This window comes from Embiotoca jacksoni, unplaced genomic scaffold, assembly GCF_022577435.1.
Source record: "Embiotoca jacksoni isolate LCO1_2020_lvr unplaced genomic scaffold, fEmbJac1.0.p SCAF_20, whole genome shotgun sequence".
NCBI lineage: Eukaryota > Metazoa > Chordata > Actinopteri > Embiotocidae > Embiotoca > Embiotoca jacksoni.
Window position 1 is genome coordinate 9,902,215 of NW_027185341.1, and position 11,030 is coordinate 9,913,244.

The 11,030-nt window shown below is 40.2% G+C and overlaps 1 protein-coding gene and 1 long non-coding RNA gene across 2 annotated transcripts; both read left to right on the forward strand.

Moving 5' to 3' along the window:
* The first annotated feature begins 5,057 nt into the window (after positions 1 to 5,057).
* Positions 5,058 to 7,332, forward strand: LOC138201858 (uncharacterized). The gene is made up of 3 exons (XR_011178611.1): positions 5,058 to 5,099; positions 5,206 to 5,505; positions 5,591 to 7,332. It is a non-coding gene; the product is annotated as an uncharacterized lncRNA (long non-coding RNA).
* Positions 7,333 to 7,476: 144 nt separating this feature from the next.
* LOC138202351 (uncharacterized) lies at positions 7,477 to 10,995 on the forward strand. The gene is made up of 5 exons (XM_069156289.1): positions 7,477 to 7,488; positions 7,598 to 7,703; positions 8,881 to 9,237; positions 9,343 to 9,467; positions 9,563 to 10,995. Exons 1-5 carry the CDS (start codon positions 7,477 to 7,479, stop codon positions 9,704 to 9,706), a joined length of 744 nt encoding a protein of 247 aa, XP_069012390.1. The 3' UTR covers positions 9,707 to 10,995.
* The last annotated feature ends 35 nt before the right edge of the window (positions 10,996 to 11,030 follow it).

The window sequence follows — 11,030 nt, forward strand, 5'->3', positions numbered from 1 at the left end:
TTCCCCAGTTATTCCCTGACGCTCACTTGGCAATAAGCTCTCCATCAAGTAAGTATTGCTCATATATATTTATTGATGTGTATATATATATATATATATATATATATATACAAAAATGTGTGTAAGGCTGTGTTAATTGGTTGCTTTTCAATTGAACTGGTAACTAATTACTTGGAGGTAAATGTTGGTTTTATCAGTTGACTCCAACAGATTTGTTTAGATTTTAGATTTTTGTTTTTGTTTTTGTTTTTGTTTGCTTCAGCTGGTTTCAACCATGTGGAAGATTTATCTGCAAAATACCAAGTATGAAAAGTAAAAGTACTCATTGTAAAGTGGCAATCTTTTCCATATTATGTTTATATATCTTTATTGATTGTCGGTATTGATGCATTAAAAAGTCCAGAAAACAGCATTTTATTGTTGCAGCTGTTTTGAGTTGGAGCCAGGAATGACTTTTGTCATTTGTGCAGGTTCATTTCAATGCTTTAAACATAATAAAAGGTCACATTACAAGGTCACATTACATTTTGGAGTCTGGTTTCAGGATGAACCCACAGCATGATGATGCCACCTGCCTCTGGATAAACCACTGCTGTTCACATTACGTTTAAAGCAGCTGTCGTGGAGCTGTCACTTTAACAAATGTTTATATATGCCGAGAAAAGCGTTATGATAAATAAGTGCGATTATATGAAGAGATAAACAAGGGTGGGAGAGGTATATGGATTCTTGTAATTGATTAAATATTAAGTATTCAGTGTTGATCCTGAGAGGTTTCAGGTTTAATAAATGTTGCTTCAGATTTATTAGCATTGCTTTGTCATTGCTGCATTTCGTGCTTTTTGTTAAAGTCCCAGAACGTAGCTTTGAGCGCACACGGTCCTGCGTGGTTAACTTGTTGCTGTTTCTGAGTTTAACTGCTAAATGGCACGTTTCCATTTCCAACGGTTGGCCTGGATTCCTCATCCAAAGTGTGATTGCAAATATTTCACAACAAAATGGAAAAGAAGGGTTTTCTGTCTACAGAAACACTGGAGGGCTTTTAATTTGAAACAGATAGAGGAAATGTTTGTATTAACATGTAATGCAGTAACTTTATAGATGATCAAAACGAAGCTTTGAGTTAAATACACCTTAAATGTCAATAATACATCTTTGATCCTTTTATTTATCTTCACTGGCTTTAGAGATGATCGGATCGTTAAGCACTAAATCAAATATGATATGGATATGTATATAGTGAAAGAGTTGCAGCCCATATAGTGTACATAATAAAGGTCATTGTCACACATTCAGGTGTGCGGAGATTTTTTTTTTTTAACAATGTGACCGTATGTAATGCATTATGACTGTTAATATGAAAAACAATGTTCTAACTGTGATGTCATATTATGCAATTGTCAGTGTAGTAGTTTGATCTGAGTTTTTCCAGATCATCCACAGGTCTGCAAAAACAAACAAACAAACAAACAAAAACACAGCACCTATGACAAACGCTTTGTCTGTAACTTAGAAAATGTGCGTGACTGCTCACCTGTGTGGGGTGTGGTAAAGTGCAGGATTTAATTGTTAGATCCTGATCGATCCTGTCTCTGTATATATGTAAATAGTTATTGCTGCGGTATGGATGGTGAAGTGACAGATTTATGCACACTTTGAGGTTCAAACGCTCAAACAGCTGCCGGGAAATAGCGTCACGACTGGTGTGTGCGTGTGTGTGTGTGTGTGTGTGTGTGTGTGTGTGTGTGTGTGTGTGTGTGTGTGTGTGTGTGTGTGCGTGGGTGGGTGTGTGCGTGGGTGTGTGCGTGCCTCGCTCAAATCTGGGCCAAAAATTAACAACTGGCACTCGGTCCTGTAAACACCAGGCCTGTAACCTGTTTAACTGTATTTTTTTGAGTGGCTCCGAGGCGTCCCGTAATTTATCTTCCCCCTGTTCTAACGAATAGTTTGAAAATGTGACTTATTTGCTATTTTCGGTTCATTACTTTTGGCCATTTGTTTATTTTTTGTATTTACTATTGTTATCCAACTATTTCAACTGCCTATATCTCTAGGACTTGATGACTTTTCCTTTTAAGAATTCAGTGCAATGTATTTGCTGCGATTCATGAGGAGATCGACACCTCTCTCATATCTGAACACTAAATATGAAGCTGCAGCCATCAGCTGGTTAGCTTAGCTTAGCATAAAGACTGTGAACAGGGGGAAACAGCTAGCCTGGCTCTTTCCAAATGCCTCTTTCCAAACGTGTTCTTTCATGAACACATTATGTATTTGTTGGTTTAATCCGCACAAAAAGAAAAGTGTAAAAACAGCCAGTTGTCTGGAGTTATGGACCAAACTATACTTGTCTGGGAGCAGCGACCTGGAGTCTCGGCTGGTGATCTCACAATGATGACAAGACATAAAACACGCAACTCCCCGTATTCCTCCATCCTGTTAAATCTGATTTATTAAAGCAGCTTTTTATTTTAAAAATGGGTCACATTATTCTGTGGGAAAGGCTTCACTCATGATTACCAAACCACAGAGAATAATCACACAACTCTGCAGGTCCCCTCAGCCCCACTGACCTTTATAGCATTTTTTAGTTAGTTGCTTTGGATTTATGCAATAAAGCCGTGAACCCATAAACTGCCCGGCACCAACTGGCAGAAAGACCAAGTAAGGACAGATTGAAACATTCGCAGACAGATTTTTCCTTCAGGAATTGGTGGAGACTACAGGTGTAGTGCTGCTGGGACACGATGGAGTGAGACTCTACCAGTCTACTTTTTATTGAATAAATAAAATGTCAGTTCTCTTGATCAAGTTGAAATTCATTAAATTTTTAAAAGTGCTTAAAGATCCAATCATCTCTAAAGTGTACGATATGCAAGAAAGGCAATAAAAACTAAAGAAATAGAGTGTGTTGATTGATTCAGGATGTCAACTCGAAGCCTCGTTTGATCTTCTACCATTTGCCCTGTTAAATTTACTGCATTATACGTTAAAGCAAATTTAATATTTCCTGTACTGTTTCAAATTAAAAGCCCTCCAGCATTTCAGTGGACAGACACCCATTATTTCCAGACAGGGCTTTTATTGTGGAACATTCCAAGGAACGTGTTGTGTTTGAAATCAGACAATAAAGCTTCAGAAGGAACAAAATAATTCAACAGCGCTTTAAAGGAAGAAAAACCTCTGACAGAACCAGGCTCAGAGGTGGGCGGCCATCTGCCTCAACCGGTTCAGGTGAAGAGAGAACAGAAAGAGAAAAGAACAGCATGTACATCCGGGACAATGAAAAGTGGGTCGGGCCAGTAATTGCATAATTAGCAACTTATTATACAGTGGTGTGAAAAGTGTTCCTGATTTCCAATTTTTTTTGCATGTCTGTCACACTTAAATGTTTCAGATCATCAAACAAATTTAAATATTAGTCAAAGATAACACAAGTAAACACAAAATGCAGTTTTTAAATGAAGGTTTTTATTATTAAGGGAGAAAAAAAATCCAAACCCACATGGCCCTGTGTGAAAAAGTGTTTGCCCCCTCCTGTTAAAACATAACTTAACTGTGGTTTATCACACCTGAGTTCAATTTCTCGAGCCACACCCAGGCCTGATTACTGCCACACCTGTTCTCAATCCAGAAATCACTTCAATAGGACCTGCCTGACAAAGTGAAGGAGACCAAAAGATCCTCAAAAGATAGACATCATGCCGAGATCCAAAGAAATTCAGGAACAAATGAGAAAGAAAGTAATTGAGATCTATCAGTCTGGAAAAGGTTCTAAAGCCATTTCTAAAGCTTTGGGACTCCAGAGAACCACAGTGAGAGCCATTATCCACAAATGGAGAAAACACGGAACAGCGGTGAACCTTCCCAGGAGTGGCCGGCCGACCAAAATTACCCCGAGAGCGCAGCGACGACTCATCCGAGAGGTCACAAAAGACCCCACGACAACATCCAAAGAACTGCAGGCCTCACTTGCCTCAGTTAAGGTCAGTGTTCATGACTCCACCATAAGAAAGAGACTCGGCAGAAATGGCTGCATGGCAGAGTTCCAAGACCAAAACCACCGCTGAGCAAAAAGAACATTAAGGCTCGTCTCATTTTTGCCAGAAAACATCTTGATGATCCCCAAGACTTTTGGGAAAATACTTTTGGAAGGTGTGTGTCCCATTACATCTGGCGTAAAAGTAACACCGCATTTCAGAAGAAGAACATCATACCAACAGTAAAATATGGTGGTGGTAGTGTGATGGTCTGGGGCTGTTTTGCTGCTTCAGGACCTGGAAGACTTGCTGTGATAAATGGAACCATGAATTCTACCGTCTACCAAAACATCCTGAAGGAGAACGTCCGACCGTCTGTTCGTGACCTCAAGTTGAAGCCAACTTGAGTTCTGCAGCAGGACAATGATCCAAAACACACCAGCAAGTCCACCTCTGAATGGATGAAGAAAAACAAAATGAAGACTTTGGAGTGGCCTCGTCAAAGTCCTGACCTGAATCCTATTGAGATGCTGTGTCATGACCTTAAAAAGGAGGTTGGTGCTGGAAAACCCTCCAATGTGGCTGAATTATAACAACTCTGTAAAGATGAGTCGGCCAACATTCCTCCACAGCTGGAAAAGACTCATCGCAAGTTATCGCAAACGCTTGATTGCAGTTGTTGCTGCTGAGGGTGGCCCAACCAGTTATTAGGTTTAGGGGACAAACACTTTTTCACACAGGACCATGTGGGTTTGGATTGTTTTTCTCCCTTAATAATAAAAACCTTCATTTAAAAACTGCATTTTGTGTTTACCTGTGTTATCTTTGACTAATATTGAAATTTGTTTGATGATCTGAAACATTTAAGTGTACAAACATGCAAAAAATTAAGAAATCAGGAAGGGGGCAAACACTTTTTCACACCACTGTATCTTTTAGGTATACAATATAAAGTTTTCAGTTAAGTAGAGTGGAGTGAAGAGTACAATATCCATCTATCCATTATATGTACATCTTATCTTCTTTCTACAGACAGCGAAGCCTCCAGGATGTCCTGCCTGTGGATATTGAGTTTGACTTTGTCCTATGTGCTACCAAGCAGCGTCTCATCAGATGCAGGTATTTTCTATATATCAGAAATAGATTCACTGAAAATATATTTCAAATAGGCAAGAATTTAAAAAAATGTAATCATGTCAATTGTTGTTGTTTTCTTCTCATTCAGCAGTGTCACTGAGTTGCAACAATATGGTGGAAGCTGAAATTGGAGACAAGGTGACACTAAATTGCACCATAAACTGGACCGAAGACGGACAGGGCTGTTGGGGTACTGAATATTTCTGGTGTGACTCAGAGAGTAAAATACCGTGTAACGGCAGCTGTTTGGAATACATCTGTGAATGGGATAATCGGACTTATGTGTCGCTGACCATCTCAAGTGTTTTGAAAGAGGAAAATTTCACAGTTGGAATGTTTGCATCCTGTGGTATGGATAAGTCACTTCCCATCAGCCTGAAGCTCCGTAGTGAGTCGCTTTCTGCATCTTAAAGTCTGGTGACACACGCAGTATTTATACCACATGTTGATATAAGTGTATTTTACTTTGCCAGGTAAAACCACCACATTACCTGAGACCGACACTGAACTTGATGGTGTTGTCGCTGTCGCTGTCGCCGTCGCCATTGCCATCGTCATTGCAGCTGGCGCAGCCATTTTGTATTTCCTGTTTAGAACTGGCAGATGTACACAAATCAAGGGTTTCTGTGTTGTTCGAGGGGGTTATTCCTCACCGCAGCTGGCTGCGTAGCCGCCTGAAAAAACAAACCTGTTGATATTTTTATTTTCACATTTTTGGATTTCGTTGACATTTTTATACAGCTTCAGACTTTTAAATACAAGTTTGTGTTTATGCTCATCGAGCCATGTAAATTTAACACGTCTGAAGGCAGCTTCTATTAATTATTGAAAATAACACTCCATTAATATCATTTGATGTACGTTTGTTTGTTGTTTGATGGATTAATTGGGTTCCTTTGAATTCATTTTGTTCACCAGCACTCTCATGGTAACTGTAATCTGTAAAGTCCACATCTACAGTGTTCCCTCCCAACCGTCCGGTGGTTATTACACACATGCCCGAACTGACTGCGACCCCCCCCCCCTTCCACTCATGGACTCCCCTTTTGCGTCGAGCCGCGATCTTCAGCCTGCGAACATCTGGGGTTCAGATTACTATTCACTACTTTACATCCCTGTGTTTATTACCTTTAACAGGATGCCAATGCCAATTCAGTGGACGCATTAACAATGTGAATTTATAATTTAGGTTAGGTTAGGTTAAGTAGTTAATTTATTAATCCCCGAGGAGACATTTTTTCGCTACAGCAGCATACAGGAAGCAATAGATTTGTTACTCTAATTTACTTTATTTGTCTAAATATGTCTTTTTATATATTTCCTTCCATGTATTCCATATTTCCATCCGTCCCTCCATCCATCTGTCAATCTTCACTTGCAACATATACATTGTTAAAACCGTTTCTGGATTCAGTTGTTTGAATGTGAACACAACCACCATAACTGCAGTTTCTTCAGTAATGTTGCCGACATCGTGAACATCCTGTCTCAGCGCGAGGCTGAAAAGGTCAGCAATGCATTTATCACTTTCAGGCAGCACAACTGTCCCAGTAACTCTCTGAAAAGCCTCCAGCTGATTCAAAATGCTTCTGCAAGAGTTCTGATTGAAGTTAACAAGAGAGATCATATTTCTCCCATTTTAGCTTCTCTTCACTGACTCCATCTGAAATCCAGAATATAACTTAACATCCTTCTTCTATCATCAGAAAGCCCTGAACGACAAAACGCCATCATATCAAAGACACAACTGTAACCTATAATCACTACAGAGGGCTTTGCTCTCAGACTTACTTGTACCTCCTAGAGTTTTAAAAGCAGAATGGAGGTAAACCTTCACCTGTTCGACTCCTCTCCTGCAGAACCAGCTCCAAATTTGGGGTTCTTCAGGCAGGCATCATCTCTATTTTCAAGTTGAAATGTTCGTTTTTGTTAAGGCTTGAAATTAAAGCTGGCTAATATGACCCTGAACCATCACCTTTGCTCTGCTTTCTTTTGCTCTCCATGCATGTATATCACTGCTGTATCTGGCTTAAAAATGTCCTTAACATTGCTAATTTAATGTGGTTGTATATTACTCTATTCAGTGTAATTGTAAAGTTTCTAAGTCTCCTTTTATACTCTGTGCCACGACTGCATGTTTTAATATTTCTTTAACATTTTCAGTTTTGTGATTATAAAGTGTCCGTGGGGAATTTTGCCGTGTAAATAAAACAGATTTATTGACTGAAAAATAATTTACAGTAAAATCGTATGTGTGATTGACATGCTGGATATACTGTGTGCATAGCTTCTGGTGCAGATGAACTGTTCTGGATGATGAAACATCTTGACAAACAAACACTTCCACACCTTTGATGTAATGCAGCAGATCGTACACACACGCACACCAACACACCTACACACAGCTGATCAACCAGCAAGAGTCAGAGGCACATTTCCTCTGTACACCACATTTCTCCTTTTACGCCTTCATGTGACAGTTAGACTGTCAGACTGCATATCTGTTAGATGTCCTGCAGCCCAGCTTGCGGGATGAAGGCCCACTGGTGGAGCTGCATGTTGGGATTACTCTGCATGCCTGTCAAGGTAACACTCAACACCTGGACGGGTGAGTGTGTGGAGGGAAGGATGCATGAGATTTGATCGAAAAAGTACAGATGTCTTCAGAGAAGCGTCTGTGTCATCTTTTTCCTATTTGTTTGCAGCCTCATCCTGTTTTCAACCTCCGAGCAGCATCTCTAAAAACAAAATGACTGTTGAGTCTTTACTTCAGTAAATGTAATCGATGCAGCAAAGAAATACAAATAAAAGTACTGTATTCAAAATCCGACTTAATTAAAAGTAATTTTCTTTACAAAATATACTTATCAAAACTACCTTACTACAGAAAAATACCCAATGCAATACATTTCATTAGTTTGTACATTGTTTTGGTGGCATGAAAAAGATTCTCATGCATGAGTGGATTCAGTTTGTAAAAATTGTTTTAGCTCTTTTTTTTTAGTTTATGTAGTTTGTCTCTGTGGTTACTAGGATGACCAGATTACAACAACCCAAATGTTGGACAAAGAGTATGTTTGTGTGGGACAAACACGTTGCCAAAGATGAGCGGTAGTTTAAAGTGTTCTGAGTAAAGACAGTAGGTATTAAAAGGAAGCTAAAGTTTCACAGTAGATATGTGGTGGTTGCTACAGCAACCTGCTGACCTGTGCAGAGTTACTTCACTACTGTTTCCCCGTCTGCAGTCATCTTCGGGTTTATTGTAAATGTATTTATCATAGCTGCACTTTTAGATTTTGGAAATTTAGAAAAGGCAAGGCAAGTTTATTTGTAGAGCACATTTCAACAACAAGGTAATTCAAAGTGCTTCACATAAAACCATTAAAAGCATCAAAACATAAGGCAAAAGAAAAGGACAATTAAAAACAATTAAGAAAAGGTGGGACAGAAGATTAAAATGTTGTGCAGTCCCAAAATGGGACACGTGGTCACCTTGGTGGGTACCAACCTACAGGTCGGGACCCCTGAGGAAGACTTTTTGAAATGTGAGGATTTAAAAGTTCCCCACACTGGAAAACACTTGTTTCATCTTTTAAAATGTCATCCAGTTTAGGAGCTTTTTTATATGAAATCTTCTCTGACATAAAAAAACAAAAAAAACACATGATGAGCTGTAACTGCTTATCCACTGTAAACAGATGATTTTTTTTTTCCTCTGTACTTGAGGTGAGGCAGTCAGTAACAATCCATCTCTCCCTGACAGCTTCTCAAAATCCCGCGTCCATCTCTCTGATAAGCGTCAACTCCTCTGCTGAGATCACATGCTTCACATCCTTTTCTGAGCCGGAGGGGTTGTACCTGAACCGGCGTTTCCACAGCACCACAAACGTCGCGTACCTGGCGCTGAAGAAAGGCCTGATCACCAAGACTACTATCAATGCACAATTCACCAACCGGATTCATGTAACTCAGGACCCGCAGATCAGGGAGAACCGTGTCGTCTTCCAGCTGAATCTGCTGCAGCTGGAGGACACCAACCTGTACTACTGCAGCTGGATGTACTTCATCTCACCCGCAGAACAAAGTTTGTCAAGCAACGGCACCTTGATCATCATCAGAGGTGAGAAGCATCATGCACTTCAGCTGACGCAGTCCACCCACATAAAAAGAACTTGTTTTTTGGCCTTGAATCTAACTGTCTTTGTCTATCTGTTGTTTTTTTCAGAGAGTGGCCCTGAGGAACCATGCAAGGAGCCCATATTGGACCTCACCTTGATTTCCTTCAGTATTTTGGCATTTGCTACCTTCTTGCTATGCTTCACCGTAGCACTGATTTTAAGATGCAAAAGAGTAAGTGTGAAGCGCACGGACCTGCTCTCATATTGTCATGCAAAGTCAAAGACGATGCAGCAGTGTTCAAATGTTTTTTTTCTGTGTTCCTACAGTTTAAGAAGCGCTTCAAGCCAGGTAGAGCTGCGAACCCCCCCGCATTCAACAGGCCTCAGCACGTCTGTCCTGCGCAGCCAGTTCTCGACTCTCCGTACTTAATCACATCATCAAGCCCGTCGGACTTCAGGAGAATTCTGTGATGCTGAGAGCTGCTGCGAAGCTGATGAAAAGATATTCCTGGGTCAAAGTTAGTGTAAACTCAACACGGTGTCACAGCAAAGCGTGACATAAACACGCCGGTCCACTACAGAAAAACCTGATTTATACAACAAGTAGCTCCGACCCAGCGATCTGATTGGTCAACTGAACATTTGGAACGAGCTCAAATCGCCATGAAGCCTCACAACCTGCTCATCTCTAGAAATATCACTCCGCCTTCTCAATGAGAAGATATAATTGGAATTGAATTTCACATAATATGCAGTATAATGTTGTTTTTACTTGTTATAGGTCTGTTAAATGTGACCCATTCGGTGAATAAGGGTCTCTTTTGGTCCTTATTTCTTGCTTCGAGCATTAAAAAAAGTTTTACATTTTGAGAGTGAACGGCACCACAATATGAATACATTTTGTTTTACATATTTTATTTAGATAGTTACTTGTTGCATAATCGCAATATTACACTCGAGGGTGTGCTCTGCCGTGATTGTTGGCACGGCGATGATGTGGTCAGGACCGAGGCGCTTGCGTAAAGCACACCCTCTCCTGTAATATTGCTCAAATAGCCACGCTTTGTGCTGTCTCGGCGTGAAAGTTACACGTTTTCCTGTAGTGGACGAAAATGAAATCTACTGCGTGCGTAGAGCTGTCTGATTTACGGGAAAATGCATTTTCTAGCAAAAACCATGTGGTGGGGGTTAAATAAAAATAAAAACACGGTTGGGGTTTGTAAACAAAAAACAACTCAAGAAAAAATAATCAAGTAACATGTCATCACCTCCAGAATTCAAACATCGTCCTCCTGCATGACAATTGCGTGCAAGTAAGTTTCACACTTTCAAAAGTGTAACTTTCATGCCGAGACAGTGCAAAGAGTGGCTATCTCACATTTTGCTGTAGCGTACCAGCGTTTTTATTTCACACTTTGCCGTGATACTGGTAAACTACACAGAAATATGTTGCCCCGAAGCTGCCCCGGGGATCAGCTCGCCTTGTGTTCAGCTGACTTTCATTTCCTTTAATATACATATTCGGGTTTTGTCGGCAAAAAAACGATTTCACAACCACATCCTGGTTGGTGCGAGATTAACAGGTGTGATGTCTGTCAGCAATGCTGGTGATGATAAAAAACTGCAAAGCCTGCGCTTCTTTTTGTGATGTAGCAAAAGTTTGTTTGACCTGCTGAGGTTTCCTATGCAATACGCTTTGTAGTGCTTTGATGTCCTTTGATGTCCTTTGATGTCCTTCGTGTTTCATAAAGAGACGTTTAACTTTTAAAACAAATGTGAACTTGTCTGCCTGATT

Bases quoted from the DNA above. Each gene is read 5' to 3' on its own strand.
- LOC138202351 (XM_069156289.1), top strand. The intron at 7,704-8,880 runs GTAACACTCAAC...TCTCCCTGACAG, and splicing joins TACTCTGCATGCCTGTCAAG to CTTCTCAAAATCCCGCGTCC. The intron at 9,468-9,562 runs GTAAGTGTGAAG...GTGTTCCTACAG, and splicing joins TGATTTTAAGATGCAAAAGA to TTTAAGAAGCGCTTCAAGCC.